Genomic DNA, 22248 nt, shown 5'->3' with positions numbered 1-22248 from the left:
AGGGCCTGGGTTTAAGTCCCAGCTCTGCTCCCAATTCCAGCTTCCTGCCCTGGGAAGCAACAGATGATGGTCCAAGCCCTTGGGTCCCTGCCACCATGTGTGAGACCTGGAATGTGTAACCAACTCCTGGCTGCAACCCAGCTCAGCCCCAGCTATTGCAGATATTGGGGAACCAACCAGTGGATGGGAGATCTATCTCTGTGTCTCTGTTTCTATCTCTCTGCTTTTCAAATAAAATGAAATTTTTTTAAAAAAGTGATTTGGTGGCTGAAATTCCAGAACTTGGTGATGTCATTCAAATAATCTCCTCCTCTCAAAAATTATGTATTGATAGGAGGCTGGAACCACCGACCTGGGACCATGTCAGGAATTTCCATAGGAAAGAAGTTTAGATGCAGGACAAAGTCTTACTTAGAAACTTGGAATTAGTGATAGATATTCTTTTACATCAAGTGGCAGGGATGTCACCTGCAAAAGTTGAAAAGCCCTTTTATCTCATTAGAAAGATAAAAACAGTTTCTTCTGCCTTGTGCTTTTATTTAATTCTGTTTTTCTTGTCTTATGCTAACGAAATGCTCCAAAATCTTACTTTGTTTCCACATCAGACTTCCAGGCTTCATGAGAAAAATCACAGTTGAGTAAGAAATATAAACATCTCAGAAGGGACAGTTCCCTATGTAGTGCATTCATTATTAATTTTAGCTTCTGTTTTTAACAGACTGTGTAGCTGAATTTGGGGAGAAAGTAAAGAATCCAAGGGAGAACAAAGTGTAGAAATGGAGTTAAAAGATAGGTTTATGATAGTGCGAAAAAGTGAAATCCAGGTGGTTAAACCATTTATGGAAAATGCATATTATAAAAGAAATATGCATACGTTTCAAAAAGTTATACACCAAAATAAGCTTAGCTTTAATCACTTTTGGCCACAGACTTTTGGAAGCCCCCTCATATGTTGATTCTCTTACACACAGTCCTTCACTTGCCCCCTTGTCCTGGAGAGCCAGTCCAGGATAAGGCTCTGGCCTTGCCCCTACCACCTGAGTGAGGATTTTGGAGGGGAGACACCTTGCTGAACTCTGCTCTCTGAGTTCTCCTCACCTCCTCCAATTCAGGAGTACATTCTTTTCTTCTGGGGGGTTGCCCAGCTCCTGGCCGAAAGGCTCCCATGGGAATATTGATATTTGCCTAGAAGAAAAAACAAGGTAGATTCCTCTTAAGAAAAGTCAGAAATAGCAATGACACTCTCAAGACGGTAGACACTGTAAGGAAACGTGTGTGTGAAAAGTACATCTCCAAAGCTTTTCATCCCAGGAAAACTGCAGCAAAGACAGCACACAGCATGGAAAGGAGAAGCTGACTTTTGTGCACTAGACATTGCTGGTAGTCACCGTCGGCTCCGCACAGCCATTTCAGTTTCCTAGTGGGTGAAAGAATACACAGCCTGTTCTGGCTGCTGCACTCCTGTGGTATATATTAGCTTCCTCTTCCCGGGATGAGGAAGGAACACATATGACAGGAAAAGAGTTGAGAATGTCTGCAGAAGCCATTGTACACCTTAGCCCTCCTTCAGGTCCCTTCAGATTTTTCGTGACACAGGGGACATTCACATGTCCTAAGCCACCTCCTCCCTGTAATGTCCCATGGCTGTTCCAGCATCACCTTAGGTCTCTGCAGTTAATAGTCTTCTACCTTCTCCTCAACGTATGCCTGTTTGGGCCAGTAAGGAGAACGCTGGAAAGTCAAGTTCCCCTTTTTTTAAAAAAAAAAAAAGTATAATACAGTTTGTTTAACTTCAGAAACATTTGAGCATTCTAAACTTACAAGAAATAGCAGAATGTTGCCAAATGTTTATGTACAGAAGGCTCTTAAATGTTCATGAATGCAGTGGCTCTTTGCTGACAATGAAGAATTCTACAGTTCGTTTAAAAACAGTTGAAAAACAACTGCACTTACCTAAGGAGAAAAAAAAAAGCTCTTCTCATGCCAGCTGACCTCCCCCCCCCATTTTTCCTCAGCTATGAATGGCAGCAGACTGCTAATGCTACTACATACAAAAAACAGACAACCTAGAGTGATATGGATGCCCACCATGGTGGCAACGGGTCCAGGTTCAGAGGCACACCATGAGCTACAGCTGCTGCAAAGACATCTTCCCTACAAGGAGCATCTTGAGTTTGTCGCAGTTCTTTTTTTTTTTTCCACAAACAATAGATATATACAGTCAATAACTCAGGGTCTCTAGCCAATGACAGTAGAGTTAACACTACCTTACAAATTAAATTAAAACACCAGCAACATCTTGAAATGTCTTGTCATGCTGACAGCAAAATGCAGAGGGAGGAGAACCCAGGAATGCCTGTTCATTTAAAAAATGTTTGAAAATATGCACAATTTTGATACAGGTTCAGGGTGCTCCAGACACCCATGCCCATATGATGTAAAGCACTGACAGTTTCTAGAGCACTTTGAGATTCCACAATATGATTGTGGTTGCATTTTGTCATTAAATCTGTTGCGGGCAACAAACCCATCTCAAACAAGAGATGTGTCCATCATGGCACTCTCCTATCTAAGGGATTCACCAGAGAGACAGTGGCAGTGTTTTATTCCTCCTCCTCCAGTACCATTTTCTGGGCGACTTTGGTGAGACCCTGGGGGCCATCACACTTCCCTTTAGACTCGAGTCAGCCACATCTTGCTCAGACTGCTGCTGCTTCGCCAGCTTAGTGCTGGGAGGCTGCTTTTCACTGTCTCATCAGTGAGTCCACGTCTCGCCCAGCTTTTTGGCCATGTCTCCAGTAGACGTGCCAGGGTTTGCAGATGAGATCTTAGGGTCAAGTTCTGACCAGAGTAGGGAGAATCCAGATGGTGGGCTTTTAGGGGCACTGCTGGTTTTTTCTCCTCCCTTAGCTGGCCCATAGTCATTCATTTCCTGATCATGGCATACTTTATCTGCCTTTGCCATTTCTTCAGACTTAGACTTCTCCTCCCCAGACACTGTCTCCCACCTCTTAGGGCACTGCTGGAAAATTCTTCAAAATTGACAGATGTCTCTGGGTTTTTCTTCTTATGTTCTTCTCTGCATGAAGAAAGTGTAAGCAGATGGCTTGCCCCTTGGTTTGTTGGGGTCACCTTTAGCCATCTTTCTAAAAAAAGACTTATTTATTTATTATTTATTTATTTGAAAGGCAGAGTTACAAAGAGAAAGTGAGAGACAGAGTATGTGATCTGCTACCCACTGATTCACTCCCCAGATGGCTGCAACAGCCAGGGCTGGGCCAGGCTGAAGCCAGGAGCCAGGACCTCCATGCAGGTCTCTTACATGGGTGGCAGAGGCCTAACACACTTGAGCTATCTTCTGCTGCTTTTCCAAGCACAGTAACAAGGAGCTGGATTGGAAGTAGTGTAGCCAGAACTTGAACCAGGGCTCGTATAGAATGCCAGCATCACAGGCAGCAGCTTCACCCACTGAGCCACAACATTAGCCCCTACATTTAGCCATCTTGATTGTACTGTTTGCTATGCCAGGTAGTATAGGGCTAAGCACTCCCCAGCCTCAAGCTAGCTGCCTCTGTGAGAACTGCCTCCAGATTCCCTTTGCTTCATAATTCATGACTTCCTGTCCTTTTCTTAGATAACATACTAGTGTCCATCAGTGGAAAATGTAAAATACCTTCTAATAAACATGAAATACTCTAAATTATATGGACATAGTAATTTGATCATGAGAAGAGCATATGTTAGGTTTTATCCATGTTTTATCTGGTGTCAAAAGGCAAAAATATTTACACAAATGAAAAATGTCGGCCGGCGCCGTGGCTCACTAGGCTAATCCTCCACCTGCGGCACCGGCACCCCGGGTTCTAGTCCCGGTCGGGGCGCCGGATTCTGTCCTGGTTGCTCCTCTTCCAGTCCACCTCTCTGCTGTGGCCCAGGAAGGCAGTGGAGGATGACCCAAGTCCTTTGGCTCTGTACCTGCATGGGAGACCAGGAGGAAGTGCCCAGCTCCTGTCTTTGGATCGGCCTAGCGCCAGCAGTAGTGGCCATTTGGGGGGTGAACCAATGGAAGGAAGACCTCTCTCTGTCTCTCTCTCTCACTGTCTAACTCTGCCTGTCAAAAAAGAAAAAAAAAAAAGATGGTGGGTCTTTGTTATGCTCCCACAGAGAGAATGAAGTAATTGTTTCTACTTAGGAACTTCACAGCTCCCCTCCCATACTAAAATAATGCTTATTCTGTTATGTATTTCTGTTAGGCCATCACAAAACACACCAAACACCGGAGTAAGGGAAAGGGTTTATTGGGAAAAACCCAGCAGACCAGAGGGAAGGGGTGAAGAGGGAAAAGGAGAGTAAGAGAGAAAGAGGAGAGAGGGGAGGAGAGAGGGGAGTGAGAGAGAAGAAGAGGAGGCTAGAGAGAGTGAGCAGGAGAGAAGAGAGAAGCCAAAAGAGACGAGAGGAGGAGAGGAGAGCAGACGAGAGGAGCCAAGAGAGCCACGCGTTCAGGAACAGGCCCTTTTAAAACTTTGCCGGAGGGCGGGCAGGGAAGCAGGAGCAGAAAATCCCATTCGGATGGGGGTGGAGCTTGGCACAGGTAGTTGGGCCATGTGGCCACCTGGCTTTCAGCAATGGCAGCGGGAACCAGGGCCTAGGATGTAAATCAGGGTGTAGATCACGCCATAGATAAAACTGCGCCAGTTTCCTAACACATTCTACAGAAAGGAAACATATCCAGTGTGTTTGTGGCAAATAACAAGAGAGATGAGGTCTTCGTAGAATCATCCCTAGATCCAATAAGCAAGAAGTATATTCAATCAGTGTGCACCATATATGCTAAAATGGCAATACAGAACAATTTTTGAGATATGTGTTTTAGGAAACCTAAGACTACCTTTCTATGCTATTTCTCTTTTCAATGGAAACATCAAGTGTACTGGAGTGGGAGAAAGAAGGAACACAAGATGGGGGGGGGGGGGGGAATGTGTCTTACACAGTGGCACATACAGAGCCATATTTGCCTTATTTCTAGGGAGGATATAATTTATTGGTATTTTACAACTGACAGTGTCTGCATTGGATGAAATCTCATAAATACCTGAAATAAGATCAAAACAATGGAAATAAGATTCACAGAAGATGATCTGTATTGGACCAGTTACTTCCATAGTTACTTCTATAACTACAATCTGGGTGAAGGGGAGGGAGAGTGAATATAGGGCCTATTTGGAAGAAGGTTAATCAGTTTGTTAAGTATCTACAGGGAGCATCTTCTTAATGTTGATTTCAAGTTAATGCATTGTTTCTGAAAGACTTGATTACTAAACTAACCCATTTAACCCAGCAGTACGCTCTATGGTGAATTCTATTTTTCAGTAAGGGAACATGTAAAGGTCATCCATTATAATATATTAAGGTAAAGAACATGCTGTAGGATGACCACTTTCTTCCTGTTTGGAGATTAATTTTAGCAATGCATAAAGCCTCTCCATGGGCCATGGATGGCTTATGGTAGTCAGAAGAGCCCAATGCGATGAGTTGCTACAGAGTCTCTGTATTTGAAAAAGTGGTCATTGCACTGGTTCTTATTATCCCTGTTTGTAATATTCATGTTAGGTTGCATCGATTCTTTTCAAATCTCTTAATAAAGGAACCCTTCCTTCAAGTAAAGTATTGCAAAAAAAAAATGTAAAAATGAGCAGAAGTGGAGAGTTTAAACACATACACTCTCACAAAAGTCTTCTGAGGTTATTATCGTCATCTTTGTTTTATTGAGGTTCGATAATTTTCTCAAGGTCAAACAAATGGCATGAGGAAAAGCCAGGATTCCAAATTGACGCTGCCTGACTTTATTATTTTTTTAAAGATTTATTTATTTATTTGAGAGTCAGAGTTACACACAGAGAGAAGGAGAGGCAGAGAGAGAGAGAGGTCTTCTATCCGCTGGTTCACTCCCCAATTGGCTACAGTGGCCAGAGCTGTGCTGACCCGAAGCCAGGAGCTTCTTCTGGGTCTCCCGCATGGGTACAGTGGCTCAAGGACTTGGGCCATCTTCTACTGCTTTTCCAGGGCACAGCAGAGAGCTGGATTGGAAGTGGAGCTGCCAGGAATCCAATTGGTGCCCATATGGTATGCTGGCACTGCAGGCGACAGCTTACCCGCTACGCCACAGCGCCAGCCCAGAAGCTGCCTGACTTTAAAGAGAGACCTTTTTAGACTACCAAACCCATCTCCAAAAGGCTCTTTTCATTTGGCTGCAGTTAGTTCTATCTCCAGAATTCTCTAATCCAACTCTGAAAATGCGGGCTTACATTTGGTGAGAGTGGCCTTCAAAAATGGACACAATAAAGTGAATAATTCAAGAACAAGTACCAAAGAAAAACAACACTGAAAAATGGGCTATTAATTCATTGACTTGATAGTTTTTCTTCTATAATCACTTGGGGCTGGCACTGTGGCGTAGGCAGTAAAGTCGTCGCCTGCAGTGCTGGCATCCCATATGAGCGCCGGTTCGAATCCCAGCTGCTCCACTTCCAATCCAGCTCTCTGCTATGGCCTAGAAAAGCAGCAGAAGATGGCGCAAGTCCTTGGGCTCCTGTACCCATATGGGAGACCCGGAAGAAGCTCCTGGCTCCTGGCTTCGGATCAGTGCAGCTCCAGCCGTTGCAGCCAATGGGGGAGTGAACCAGAAGATGGAAGACCTCTGTCTCTCTCTCTGTGTGTAACTCTGACTTTCAAAATAAATAAATCTTTTAAAAAAGTATCTCTCAAGAAATCAGGAAACCTACATGGTATTTGTTTGTTTTATTTTTCATAGTAAATATTGACAGGAACAAAAGGAGTTTGAAAACATGTCAAACATTCGATCATTAATATGTACCCAAAAGGGACTGTAAGAGGATTGCTTCATCAACTGTGGCTTGCATTACACCAGTAAGGAGATGATTTGAGATGTTTCGTTAATATAATTGTAGAGCAGAGATATTTTAGTGATATATTATATTATAACTTGTAGCCATACAAAAAATTCTTTATTAGTTGAATTTTATAGAACCATGTAGACCTGCAGCTCCATGTTTGAATACATTGGCCAGAGAACTGGGTCATATTCTTGTCTCTCTCACAGCTTTGCCCTGTGTTTGAACACAAATAAAATACATTTTCCATTTTTCCACTTGTATATTGAATATGGCATTTGCAACTCAAAATGGGTTTGGGATATAAGCTAAATTTTAATGAAAGAATAAACAAACACAGAAAAGGTTTAACCTCAATGACCTGAAGATGATATAAGATTGGACTTCTTTCTCCGCACAAATTCTATATAAATGCAAAGGAATTAAACTCTTGGTTTTGGGTTTTTTTTTCCCCTTTTATAATGTAGCACTTTGTATCTTTTTCCTTCCTTGAGATTTATTCACTTCACATTTTTTAAAATATGCCCCGGATGCAGCAGACTTTCCCAAGCTATACATACTTTGTTACATCTTCCAAGTTGGGAATGGAAAAAAATCTACTAGATCATCTTTTGCCAGAATAGGATACATTTTCCTGATAGAAGACCTATCTGATGTGAAACTAATACTACACTTGATCTCACCAGGTGAAGAAGAAAAGTAGAAAGAATTCCCTGTAATTTAATCCCACTACTCCCTTAATTATTTGTATTGTTTTCCTTACTTGGCTCCAGGCTTTGTGCCAGGAGCATTCTGGAAACAATACTCCCTCCCCCAGCCACTCTCCTGGGACTTACAATGAATTGGATTCTGATATCCGCCAGCCACTGCATACTGACAATTCCTATTGAACTTCACTTTCCACAGCCATTGTTCTCTTATCTCCCCATCCTCTTTGTCCCCAGTGTCTTGAACCTGCTGTGAATTTTCTGAACAGCTCAGAGCTTTTTGGAGTTTCCTCCCATTGCCTGTGTTTCAATGACCCCCCACGAATTCTCTTTAGTTTTCAAAGGTCCTTGGCTGCTCTTGCAAATCTATAGCCTTCCCCATGCCACTCTCCCAAAGCACAGGCAGAGGCAAATCTATAGAATTGGATATTCTAGTCTTTCTGCCCTTTCCTACTGTCATGGTCCCAGTCTTTCTCAGAATGGAGCAGCATATGACATTTCCAGATTTGTGGTATCTTTATAGACTTTCAGAAAGTGGTGTGTTTTCTCAAAGCTGAATAGAAAATGAAATTCTTGTTTGATACGTTAGCCTAAAATATGAGACACACACACATACACATCTACCAACTAAAATATATGCAACCTATTTTAAAACAAAATTCTTTATCACTAGAATGCATAACTGCCTATGAACTCTTTTTTTTAAAAGATTTTATTTATTGGAGAGGCAGAGTTACACAGAGAGAGGCAGAGAGAGAGAGAGGTCTTCCATATTCTGGTTCACTCCCCAAATGGCAGCAATGACCGGAACTGGGCTAAGCCAGGAGCCAGGAGCCAGGAGCTTCCTCCTGGTCCCCAACGTGTTTGCAGAGGCGCATATGCGATGCCAGCACTGCAGGCAGAGGATTAACCTGCTGCGCCACAGCACCAGCCTGGCCCTATGAACTCTTGAAATGTGGGTTTGATTCAAAACACACAAAACTTGGGGCCAGCACTGTGGTGCAGCAGGTAAGGCTGCCTCCTGCAGTGACGGCATCCTATATGGGCACCAGTTCAAGTCCTGGCTGCTCCACTTCAGATCCAGCTCCCTGCTATGGCCTGGGAAAGCAGTACAAGATGGCTCAAGTCCTTGGGCCCCTGCACCCGCATGAGAGACCCAGAAGAAGCTCCTGGCTCCTGCTTCAGATCAGCACAGCTCCGGCCATTGCAGCCATTTGGGGAGTGAACCAGCAGATGGAAGACCTCTCTTTCTGTCTCTGTCTCTGTCTGTCTGTGTAACTCTGCCTTATAAATAAATAAATCTTAAACACACACACACACACACACAAAACTTTCCCACTCAACACCATTTTGAAAAACTCCTACTCAGTCACTTTCCATCACCCATGATGTTTCATACTGAAACTTTTTCTCTTTTTTTCTGCTCACAACACTTTTTGTTCTCTTCAATAATTTCCTGAATGACTCAAATGTAGTCTCGTCATCCAGGGGAAAGCAGATTTTAAGAATGTACTGTACAGCTATTAAAATGACATGCACAGTTGGACGGGGGCAGATTGTATTTCTGAAGTACTTGTGAATGTCAGCATAAAAAAAATGACTTCTTTCAGCCAGTACATGATTGCTTGCCTCATGTCACAGATAGGGAGCCATGGTCAGAGCAGCCCAGATCATCAGCTGGAAGTAACACAGAACCCACTTGAGAGTCATACTGCTATGTTCAAATTCTTGTTAAACTTCAAAGAAACCAGCACTGAAAATCATTAACAATATATTATAGTTTTCTTAAAGTTTATATAAGAAAGAAACGATCAAAGAAAAGATCTGGTGCTACATTAAAATAAACAACTGAAAGCAATTTTTTATATTTCAAATTTAAATAAAAGATTGAAGGAAAGCATGAATCCTTAAAATTTTACGCTTTAATCAATATATTGGATCAACTGAACAGTCTGTACCTTTGTACCAAAGATTGTCCTACAATTGGAATCTTTTTTAAGCTGGGAATCCTATAAAGGTTATACTTAAGTCCCTAATGCATATTTGCAAATATTTTTTGTCTTCCATGGAGACTGCTTTCATCTACCCTTGGCAGTAGGGAGTGAAGGAACAATGATAACAGGGTGGGGAAGGGGAAGAAGGAAGGACTAAATCTGGGGAATCAATAATCTATTCTAGCCATGGATTGGGTAGTAATGGAAAAGTTCCTGTGATAAGAGACCACATATCCACTAATGATGCAGGGGTCCTATAAGCATTCCTTTAAATTCATGATAAAAGAGTTAGATTCAGTTTCACATGCAACTTAACTTGAGTAAGCTGAGAGATAGTGATTCAGTGGCCATGGTTGTTTGTATTTCAAAACCATGATTGCTATTGAGTCATTCTATTTTGTACTTTTTACTCCGAGGCAACATACTTTTAATATGACTTAAATTACAGTAGATTATTATCTTTTTCACCGAAATGCTTATACTGTTTCTGAACCTCAATTGAGTTCTTTAAATGGAATGTACTCAGAACCCATAAAATGGTAATTGTCACTCAAGGAGCTACGATTACCGTTGAGATGGTCCATACTCACTGATTCCATCTCGCTCTGTGCCAAGGGTTGGGGGGATACGTAGTGAGACTAGACACCATTGTGGGTTGCAAAGTGGTTCTGGATGCAGGCTTTAGCATCAGCTTGAACAACGAAGTTTTGATCCTGACTCTCCTACTGATAAGCTGTGAGATCTTAGAGGAGTTATTCACTGTTCCAAACCTAACATTATGATCCATAGAAATCCCATTGTACTGTCTACATAATAAACCCTGAAAATATTATAACTATTAATGTCACCCTAATAATATGCCTTAGAAGTTGCTCTCTACAATACACAGACTATGAAGAGCTGATCAGAGATATAAGGTCATTTAACACCCTCCCTTTGCAGATCACATAACAAAACTAAGACTAGGGCACAAGGTTCTTTTCCAGTCAGCCATGAAGCTCTCAGATCTCATGGGAAAGGACAAATAATAGATATTCAACTTCCTTTGATCAATGGTGGAGAGAAAGGACCAGTGACAACCCAGAGAAAATTGTCCCCGCCTGAGTTGAGGCCCTGGGTAGATCAATGGTAGTTCCCAAAAAGGATGTGTTCAGGAAGAAGAGGTAGGAGAGGCAGGTGCTGCCAGTGGTGAGTGTCATTTGGTCTCATTAGAGAGATTCATCAAGAAGATCACTGATGGGATTAGATTTCCCGGCAGCTCTAACTTTCCCCACCAGCTGTCATGTCAAATTCTTTCATCAGGAGGGAACAGACCCAGTATGCTGAATGTGCTGATGTTGCCTTGGTTGCAACCCCATTCCCTTCAACAATGGAGTGTGAAAAGCAGACAGGTGAGTCTAGAACCAGGTTGGCAAACTACATCCCATGGACCAAATCCAGTTCACCGCCTGATTTTGTAAATACATTTTCATTGGAACACAGACAGGTTAATTGAATTGCATATTGCTCATGGCTGCTTTATGGTATTAAGTGAGTGTTCAGTGGTTGGAATAGAACAACTCACAGAGCCTGAAATATTTGCTGTCTTGTCACTTACAGAAAAATTTTGCCAACCTCTGGTCTAGAACCCTAACAGCTGCTAGCAGACAAAGGTCTTCTATAAGTTACTGATTCTTTCCAGATATTTTTATACCCCTGGATGAGATTTAATTAATACAACTGAAAAGAAATGTAGCCTTGGAATCACCTTAAAATTTAAAAGACAACTCTTCTTCATCATGGATGTGAATGATAATGGTCCACATCTCCTAAGGCTACATCTAATTCTCGTCTCCCTCTGATTCTTGTACATGGAGAAGTTGGAGCCAGTTTGAGAAAGCCTTTGGATAGTTAGAAGAGCCATCTCTTAATAACTTTTTGCACTGCAAATCAGGTATTTGCCTTGCATTAATTTGCTTATTCTTTATGACAACTCCACCAAATAATATGATAATTCTCACTTTACAGAAGAATAAACCAAGGGTGAACCAAGGAAACAGAGACTTGAAGTTGTTTGATTTCATGTTTTCTGACACACATAGGGACAATAATCCAACTCCTGAAACGTCTTAATCATGGAAAACCTTAACAACATCCCATAAAAGTAATATTCCAAGGGATAGCATTGGGAACTCTTGAACTAAATGATGATGATAATGATTGATGACAATAGTTAATATTTATTAAGCGATGAGCCAAGCACTGTCCTATATATTTACTTGTATTAAACTCATTTAATTCTCTCAGCAGCCCTATGACATAGGTACTGAATAATCCCCCATCAATAGATGAGGAAACTGAGGCACAAAGAGGCTATTCAATTTGCCTGAAATCATGCAATTAGTAAATACTGGAGACTATCAGCTCCTCAAACATGGGGATCATCGTTGTATATTCTATGCTTAACACAGTGCCTGGCACATTTTATGCACCCAGGAAACAGCAGTTGGACTGGATAAGAGATAAGGTGCTAATAAAAAGGAAGTGACTAGAGTGCATGGAGTAGAAGATTTAAGAGGTTTTAGTGGTACTTACACAGTAAGGATACTTCCTCATCAGTCAGTTTCTGTTTGTTCCAGACAGGGCCATAACCTAACTAATGTTCCTACTCTAAACCATTTTGTATAGTGTAACTGTTTTCATATTCTATTTAATCTGCCCTGCATAAGGCTAATGCAAACATGATAGGAAAATATTAAATAGTGCTGATCCTATCTAGCCATAAGAAATAAGATTTCATTTGAATGTGCACTAAATTGGGCTTTTTGTGTGGCATAAAATATATTGAAAGAAGCAATACTGGTTCCATAAGGAACCACTATTTTACCTTTGTTGGTAGAGTGGATCAATTTTTTGTAATACAGGGAAATAACAGCTATTGAGATTAGTCAATTGCAGCTTTTTAAATACTACAGATCTAAAAATATATCATGATCAAAATTAGTAAATAAAATCCTGGGGTATTTTCAGTGTAGATGTAAGGGAAGCCAGGTAGCACTATGGAAGTAAAGTCAGCACAGTCAGCTTTAAAAAAGAAGAGAAGCAAAGGCAGCCCCACAGGACTATGTTTTCTGTTCTACAAACTTAGAAGAAAGCTTTATGGTTGGCACTTCAGGGGCTTCAAATGCAGTGATTGAATGATATTATTTCTCCTAACTTTAACATAAAGCATTTCTGAATAATAATTATACTATTGGCTGACTCTTGATGAGAGCTTACTATGCTGTTTTAAGCATCTTATACATAAATACCTGGGAGGTAAGTAGTATTATTATTTCCACTTTATACATGTGAAAAAAAAAGACACAGAACATGAGATAGATAAAGTAATTTTCCAATGATCCTACACAAGTACAAAATGTATTAAGGACCCCAGCAATCTGTTTTCAGAGCCCCTGCATAGAGGGTTAAAGGAAAGATTCAAAGGCTCCAGGGTGTCCATAGTTTTGAAAGACAAAATAAATTCCACTCTCCTTGTCAGAATATGTTAGGGACTCACTAGGTAGACATCAAAGAGCTAAATGTGACAATACAGAATGAAATCTTTGCCAAATACATAGACCCTTCCTTGTCGTTTTCTTCGACGGCAGATTTCCAATTTCCAGAGGTTGTTCTACATCCTGCCTCTTGAGAATCTTATCAATTTAAGGATATGCATTAGTCATGACAGGATCTGTCCCTCCACCCACCACCACCACCAGTGTATGCTAGGATTTGTAAAACCCTCAATGACATGTTCACCTCCTGGCCATACACACACACACATCTCTCTAGAGTACCATCAACTGTTTGTGGCTGTGTTTACACTGTGATGGTACACCACAGCAAAAAATATTCAGGAACTTCTCATGCCCTGTAGTACTCAGAAAACTCCAGGATAGAGCAAGCATTTGGCCCTAGCAATTGAGATACTCTCTTCTCATATGAAAGTTCCTGGGTTCAATTCCTGGCTCCAGTTCCTGACTCCAGCTTCCTATCAACGAAGACCCTGAGAGGCAACTGTAGTGGCTCATGTAATTGAGTTCCTGCCACCCATGTGGGAGACCTGGATTGAGTTCCTGACTCCCGGCTCTGGCCCCTAGCCCAGGCCCTGCCATTGTAGGTATTTGAGGAGTGAAACAGCAAATGGAAACACAGACAATCTCTTGCTGCCTCCAAAAAAAAGTTCTTAGAAATAATATTTGTTAATCCAGGAAAGAGGGTAGGGTCCAGTTTCTTTGAAGAAAGTGCAAATTGGCTCCCAGCTGATGGAAAGAAAAGATGGAATCTTACAATAAAACTTTGTACTCAGAGTCTCAGAGTGAGAGCCATTTGAAGGTCACAGAACCCTAAAGAGAAATTACAAATTAAGTAATGAGTAAAAACAAATACTGAAATTTATTTTCATAATTATATGTCTGATTCAAAGTGCCTGCTTCCTTCTCCCCTTTTTGTGGGTGACACTTAAAATTTAAACAACCAAAGAATATGTTTGTAGGACTGTCATAAGGTAGAATTAACAGTATGTGGACTTTAAAAGTTAAATACCCAAGTCTTGGGAAGATCTTGACTACCAAAGGATATTATTTAGCGAAAGCCGTATTTTAAACAGATGGGTCAACAAAGTGTAACCCACTGATATATCCATGTGTCAATTACATATAAAAATGGAAGTTGAATATTCTGTTCAGTGAACATATCAAAAACATACAAATTAAAACACATACTGCTACATTTTTATATAACATCATTTACTTATCATTCAGAAGCTTTGGATTACAATTCAGAACAATTAAACAAAATAGCTTCTCCTTTTTCAGTTTTCGATCCTTTCTCAATTGTATCTTTCAAGTCTTATAAAGAGGAACTTTTCTTCTTGAAGTGAATAATTACCAGTTAGGGGTGAACAATCACAAAAAGTGTGACTTATTAAACAATCAGACTGAAGTGTTAGAGCTGATGTCAAAACACAAATATACCTACTTACCTGGATGGCTCTGACATTGGAAACTGGTTGTTTCGACATATTCACGCGGTCTTATCCCTAAAAAACCAAGAAACTGTTAGAGGTGGCAGCATTCAGATTCTCTGTCGTGATAAATTCGAATTTAACTCATGATTCAACTAGGCAGCCACCCCTTTCACTGGCCATCTATTCTTTCAGTGTCAGTTTCCTATGTTACTTAGAGACTCTCCTTCCTAATGCCTCGGGGAGAGGGAACACTAGAGCGCCCAGATAAATCATTCAAGAGGAGAAATGCTGAGATGCCTTGCCCTGATGCTAATGATAGGCAATCAGAAACTTGAAAGGCGCTATCATCTCCTTCCCTGCCCTCCTGACCCTCTGCCAAGAGCAGCAAAGCAAAGAGGTTGTGGGAATAAAACACCTTTGTTCAGGGCCTCAGAAGCTCTCTGCTTGAAACTGAACTTTTGATCTGAATCCATTACTGCTAGGGTGCCTAGCCAGTCCATTGTGTGTGCCTCCTCTTCATTAAACACCCAAGAACAGATGGCCTGTACTTACTACTGCAGTGCTCTCTACTCGTTGAGCACAGGTTTGTTCTGCCCAGAGAACCAGGAGGCGCTCTGAGCACGTGGCCCACAGCTTCTTGCTCTGTGTATCCCTGCCGGCCTTCCACAGGGTGCCTTCTACAGAGTTCTGTACACTCAGGCAGCAGCAAGCTTTGCCTGTTCTCTTTTCTTTCCACAAATGGTCTCAGAAGGCAAGGAAGACTTATATGACCACAGATCCCCAAGATGTACAAGTGCTTCCTTTCCAAGGGACGTTTTGCTTTCTTTCAGCGTGTGAGACCTGACTTAGAGCACTGTGACTAGAGTACATCTGGGCATAGAGGTTGTGGTTTGCTGTGGCTAGGGGAGCTCTGGCCTACTTTTACAGCTTGGTCTAGTAAATGTCAACTGGACCAATTGGAAAGTTAAAAATTCATTAAATGAAAACCAAACTGTGTTCTGAACCCAAACTTTAAATAACATAGATGGACTAAATTTTATTGACTAGTGTAGGGATATAAGCGTACTTCAGAAAGTTGATGAAAAATAGCCTTAGAAGGTACATTTAGGGATGAGTGATTGGCCTAGTGGTTAGATGCCAGTTAAGACATATGCATCCCATGTTAGAGGGCCTGGCTTCAAGTGTCAGTTTCCAGAGTGCTTAGGTTCAAGCCCCAGCTTTGCTCTGGATTCCAATTTCCTGCCAATGCAGACCCTGAAAAACAGCAAGTGATGGCTCGCGTAGTTGGGTCCCTGCCACCTCCATGGGAAACCTGGATTGAGTGAGTTCCTGGCTCCTGGTTTCAGTGTGACCCAACCCTGGCTGTTGTGAGCATCTGGGGAGTGAACCAGCACATGGGAACTTTATCTCTCTCTCTATATATATATATAGATAGATAGATAGATAGATATGTGTAAATCTGTCTCCCTCTCAAATAAATAGATGTGTTTATTTCAGTGCAAAACATTTTTGAAATCCATGTATACTTTCTCATAATACACATTTTCCATGAACTTTTTTAAATACCCTCATATGTGTTAACCTGTGAGTAAACACAGAAAGAGATGTTAACATTTGCCACAAGTCTTGTGTAACTTGGGCAGTGTCATTTAACATTCATAGACCCATTTCCTCTTCCTTGAATTTCCCCTGCTTCATGGGTTGTGGTATGAATAAAAATGGCATAGCGCTCCTGAAGAGGACTTGTGGACTATAAAGCAGGATGCAGACTTTATTGTTTCTGAGTGCTGTGCTCATCTGCAACTGTAGAGATAAAAGATCTGAAGAAAATCTGAAAACCTTGGTTTTCTTTTGAGATGTTTAAAGCCATAGGCTCTATTATATGACATTAAACAATTGCATATGTTTTAAAGCCTCTATAATTAGTATATACCCCAATATATATTTTTTAGAGCTATATACATGAAAACAATGGAACTTTTAAAAAAAGTTTTGGTAATATATAGATTTAGCTTTAGGCATAAGGTTCTAAGTAGAATTACTTTTACTGTGGTTAAAAAATGATGAGGCAGTAGAAAAGTAAACACTCAGGGATGTGTTTGGTTCTGTGATATGTGTCAAGTAGATTGCTGTCTTGCCTTCAGAGTCAAACAGAAAAGAAGGGTTGTTTTTTTTTTTTTAATTTTTGAATCTGGGACACTCAGCTCAATTTCAAAATGAAAAGCTCGGTGGCTTCATTTTTTAACGTTTCTAGTCTATTACAAGTCATGCCAAGTGGTAATTCTCACAGGACTTTAAATATCACAGTATATACTGTTCTCAGTGCTTATACAGCTACAGTTTAACTGGTATCATTCAGTAACTTTTGCAGTTACTGTACAGCAATTTGAAACATGGGAATGAGGAAATGTGTGTTATTAGAACTGCAGGATGAAATGTTTAAAAAAAAAAGGTCACGCAGTTAATGACTGGATTGGGTTGAGTTTTTTGTTATTTCAGTGAACAAATTACACTGACTCCTGGATTGCTTTGGTTTTGGGGGGACCTCTGAGCCAAACGGGTGCATGGGCCTTGTCTCCTGTGTAGTTTTATTATATTCTCATTTGCATACAAATGTTCTCCACATGTGTGTCAATCTTCAATAGAGACATCCACAGAAAGTTGGTCAGCTCCCAGATCTCGTTCTTCGCAATCAGGCTAGATAACATTTGTGTAAATCAGTTCAGCAGCAGCTCCTGCTGTCCTCATTATTTGCAGAGAAATCAGGGCAAAGCACACTGATGAGTAAAAATAGACAGTGTTCCCTGGCTGCTTCCTTGGCCCTGTGTTCACCTCCATCAGAGATGGAGAGTGAGGAATACACCTTCCTTCTTTCTGTGCGTCGGTCACCCTCCGCTCTCCCACCAGGGCCTAAAGAGGTCCTCTTTACAGCACACGATTACTGTGTCTCCTGGCTCAGGCTAAAACTTGGGAACACGGCACATACTGACTTTTACAAAGCCCATTGGATGCTGGAAAAGTTTTCCAGTAGAGCATGGCTGAATTTTCCAGGCAGTTCTGTAAGTCGGTGGGGACATTGAGCAGTCTGTGGGCTGAGTCATGTACCGCATAGCCCCGCTTGTTTCTGATGGAGCAGCATATACTATCTGACTTCTAAATAACACTCCTTGAGTTACAAAAAGTTTGTCAGCATAAATGTCACTAATTTAAAAAGAAAGGATTCAGACCAAAAGCTAATCAATATTTGGAAAGAAGGGCTTTGTTTGTTCTTTTTAAAGGTCAAGTAAATGGGTAAAGCTCCATCTCTAATGGAATTTATCTCCTGTCCTGCAGCTAAAAATACTTCCTGAGACAGGTGTAGAAAGATGTTCAGCTGTCGGAACTGACTGACTTCTTACTCACTGTGCTGTAAATGCGCTGAGCGGGGAGACGTGGCCATGCTTCGGGAGCTGGTGCCCACACAGGCAGGACAGAGAGTGCTGCCCTCTACCCTGCTGGGCACGGCACAGCTACCATCAGAAGGAAGCTTTGGCAAAGGTGGTCTTGGCCACGTACAAGGCACTGATAGAACTTTATCATTGACACCAAGCCTGGCACTCAGTAGAAGGAGAACAGCATTTTCAACTTGGACTGTGTAACAACTCTGGCAATAGCTCGCATTTAGGCAAAGTAAAGAACTAGCATTACACCTTTTCTCTGCCCCCAGTTCTCCACATTATTTCCCAGTTTACAGCTCCAGTCAGTCTGCAGCTGATCGACTGGAATCCTGGTCTCCACAGCTTCAAGGTCACAGTTACCGTTACCTGGATATGAATGAAAGCTACCTTTAACTCAATATTCTTTCAACACTTTACACACACACCCTCAAAATGGATAAAACAGAAACAGTAATATCACTGATGAACAGTGAATCCACAAGGAAGCTCTGCCCCCCCCACCCTGAACACAAGCCTATAAAGTTATCGGTAGTCACTTGAAGTTAGAAACCAAGTCGATGTCCTTTAGAAAGCCCAGTTGCCAGAGCTGGGTCCTTCTGCTTACCTGCTTGGTGTATTTATTTACTGCCTAAGGCCAGACCCAGGCAGCCAGGTGCAAGAAAACAAAGCTCCTTGGAGGATGGAAGGGATGGCCGGTGTCCTCTGAGCTGCGATCTCAATTCCAACGCTTTTCATGTGGCTGAAATAGCTCGAGTGCTCCGTGCCTCTCCCGGTAGTGAGAGCTGCTCCTGGCTTGGGGCTGGAGGGGAGCTCAGTTGAAGGCTAAGTGTTAAAGAGAATTCCTGTCATAGCTCACAGTTGTTCTTCCTAAATATAGAGTTTGATACAAGCCATACGCAGGCTGCCTCCGAAAGGCTTGACCGTGGGGAGAGCAGGGCTCAGATGTCAGCCGGGAGCTGGCTGTGCTATCTTACTGCCCTCCTAATCTTCCAGACTACGCGGCTGCATTCTCTCACACACTCTGAGGGCTACAGCGAAGGTGCAGAAGTAGGAGAAGTCTATCTTTAGCTTTGCTACCTAGAGGCCAAAATGATGAGGCGTGTTCAATCAAAACTGGGGTGGGGGAGCAACATGGCGCCTTGCTCCTCGGGCAGGGACACTGATGACAAACAGCGTTTGAATCCTACTTTGGTTGTTCCGGAGCTGTTGAAGTTGCTTAATAATTAGCACTCAATAAATTATCAGATGATGATAATTACACTATTATGTTGGACTACATGATGCTGCCCTTTTTGTAGGTCAAAAATGAACCAAGACAGACTGGCTGAATGGTTCCAGGGCCCTGAGTCCTTGCCCACTCTGCTTTACTGCCTCTACTGGTGGCAGTGGCTGACCCCAGCACCCAAGAAGAGACCACAGAACAGAACAAAAACAGAGGGATGTCTACTGTCTGAAGTATGACAAGAGCTGGGACCAGGTATGAGGCAAAACATATTTTGAATAGAACACTGTCAAGTTTTCCTTAGGCACGTGGTCACTATTTTTTAACACTGCATGCAATTTTTTGAAACTTCGCCAGTCTCTGAAATGGCCTCTACCTAGAACTTCCCTTCGCAGAAGCGGTAAACAGCACACAGACTTAAAGTGCACTGTCTGGATGGAAGGGAGTCCCCGACAGCATGGGCCAGCCGCTAAGCTCTCACCAGCAGCCGGTCTTCTTGGTACAGGGGGAAACAAAGCTCTGTTCTATACGAGCCCTGAAATCAGGCTTCTGTTGCTTGCAGCTGAATGCGTTTCAGATGGAAGCAGTTGGCTAGTTTTCAGTTCTGCAAAAAGAGAACCGACTTTCTGGAAGTTTAGGAGGCTCAGCAGATAATTGTGGGTCATTTCAGCCTGGGGTTCACCACTAAGTTCCATTCATACGCTGTCTAAAACAATGGTGTCTGTAAAACGGAGTTTAGATATCACACTTTCAGATCACATGGCACCACAAGTGAGTGAGTTATATGCTGGAGAAGAGAATATAGTGACCACCTTAGTATGTCCCCAGACTTGGCTACTGTTGTGTGTTCAGAGCTCTACAGCAATCTGAAGCTATACCAACCACAACAATGAGCCATTTTGACCTCTTACCCTGCAGTCATTCCATGTTTTTGCAACATTCCTTTTGCTCCAATGCCCCCTCAGAAGCCACTGATGATGTATTCATTAAGGAAAGTGCTTCTGGTAGCAATGTCTTATACCCAGGGCTGGCCCAGTATACAGTGCCTCTGTGGGCAGAATGAAGAATGAAGGTGAGGTGTCCAACCAACCAAGGGGGTTGTTGCAAAAACAAGTCACTTAAGTCATTCTTACCTGCATGCCTTCTTCCATCCTAACTTACAAGGGTACCTAATGACACCTTATATCTAGATAGCCCATGTTCTATTGCAAAGCATTTTCACTTGTACTGTTTTACTTAGTCCTTGAACAGCCCTATGGGTTCAGTGCTATTATTCCCAGTTACTGATCAGTAGGTCAAGGCTCAGAGTATGAATTCAGAGCCAATAGTGTATCCTCTACTCTTGACTCCCAAATTAAGTACTCTTTCCTGTTGTACCACAGCACCCTAAAAAAAAAAACACTCACTCACATGTATACCTCCAAATAACTACAAATAAGTATGTAGTATCAGAATATATTTGGTTGCAAGTAATAGAATACCTGACTATCCATGGCTCAAAAAATAAAGTCATTTAATCCTCGCATAAACATAGGAACCCAAAGGAAGATTGTTCTGAGCTGGTTTAGAAATTTTCTGAAGTCAAAAACACTCAGGCTCTTTCCAGTTCTTCTATTCAGCCACTCTCAGCAAGACAACTTTTCATTCTCATGCTTCTTACTGCATGTTCCCAAGATGACTGCACAGCTCCAAGAATCAAGATGTTTCATGAGCATCCAAATAAAAAGAAGTGCAATGATGGTGGGAAAGATGCTTTTATTCTCAACAGTAAAATTCTTTCCCAGAAGCCCCCAGCTGACTCTTGCTTACATCTTGTTGATTAAAACTGGATCTCAAGGCTACAAAGGCAGCTAAGAAAATAAATGAATGGCAGAGGGCGATTGGAATGAAAATGATTAGCCAAGATCAAACACCCCATATAAAATCAGGATGACCTTAGTAGTTAAGAGAGAGAATGGCAGTGACATAAACAAGACATGCACAGGCATACAGAGCTTTATAGTGGAAAATGTGCTTTCACACACATAATCCTGTTTAATCTTCACCACTTTATGAAGCAGGTGTTGTTCATTTATCTCCATTTTGTAAATGACAGAAGACACTGAAAAAAGTAAAGTCATATGCCTAGGAAGTGGCTGAGTTGAAACAGTAATTTAGACAGTTGGGCTCCAAGTTCCATGTGTTTCCCCTGTTCCTATAAATGTAAACCAACAGGGAGAGCAGGGATCTCACAGCATTGTCCCACTTGTTCATGCTCTCATGGACCTCAACTTACAGGTTACTCTTGGTTTGGTTCTGTTCTGTCCTAGCTCTACCTATGGTTTAGGTAAATAGTAAGATAAATCATATTATCAAAAGTTATAAATGAATAGATAACTCTTTGTTCCATTAGGTATAAACATATAATTCCCAAAAAACCTTTTAAGGTGACAAGGAAAATTTTTAAATGAGGAATGATTAGCTAGGACGAAATAATTATTAAAAATAAACTAGATATGATCTGTGAAAATAAAATTTCCCATACTATTTACTAGCATATTAAAGTTTATTTTTTAATCCTATGACTATGATCAAATCAGTGGTCATTTTAGTCTAAGGGAGCAGGTTACAAGGTTCAAGCCCTGAGCTGTATGCTATGTGATGACCTCCTTCCAAAAACTGATACTGGCACCTTTAAAAAGACAGGTGTGCAAGCGTGGCCCACCCTGCCCACAGCCCCACCAAGGTCACAGCTTCACCTGGGCAACCCAGGCCTGCAACTCTGGCAGAAAATAATTAAAATTTTCCATAACACCTATCACAACAACTCCAAAATTTCATAAGACATAGATGATAACAAGAAAAATGTAACAATATAGGTGAAATCTGACTAATGAATAGCTTCTTTTTTAACTCCTCTTTTGAAAGATAGATAAAGGGAGTTCCCATCTTCTGGTTCACACCCCAAATGTCTGCAACAAAGCAGGCACAGCCAGGAACCCAATCCA

General features: G+C 41.6%; 1 protein-coding gene and 1 pseudogene across 2 annotated transcripts in view; both read right to left on the bottom strand.

The window, feature by feature from the left end:
* Positions 1–18876, bottom strand: part of SMPX (small muscle protein X-linked) — a 60628-nt gene extending 41752 nt beyond the window's left edge. The window contains exons 1-3 of one of the 2 annotated variants that reach the window (XM_062184106.1): positions 18644–18876; positions 14618–14674; positions 1099–1185 (exon numbers count right to left, since the gene is read on the bottom strand). In XM_062184106.1, the coding sequence (XP_062040090.1) occupies positions 1099–1185; positions 14618–14656 (126 nt within the window). In that variant the 5' untranslated portion in view covers positions 14657–14674; positions 18644–18876. The remainder of the gene's footprint in view (positions 1–1098; positions 1186–14617; positions 14675–18643) is intronic. The other variant, XM_062184105.1, reaches the window with a different exon arrangement.
* Positions 2604–6732, bottom strand: LOC133753530 (high mobility group protein B3-like; annotated as a pseudogene).
* Positions 18877–22248: the final 3372 nt, after the last annotated feature.

The sequence above is a fragment of the Lepus europaeus genome, chromosome X (genome assembly GCF_033115175.1).
Source record: "Lepus europaeus isolate LE1 chromosome X, mLepTim1.pri, whole genome shotgun sequence".
NCBI classification, from domain to species: domain Eukaryota; kingdom Metazoa; phylum Chordata; class Mammalia; order Lagomorpha; family Leporidae; genus Lepus; species Lepus europaeus.
This window is presented reverse-complemented; position numbering and strand designations above follow the sequence as displayed.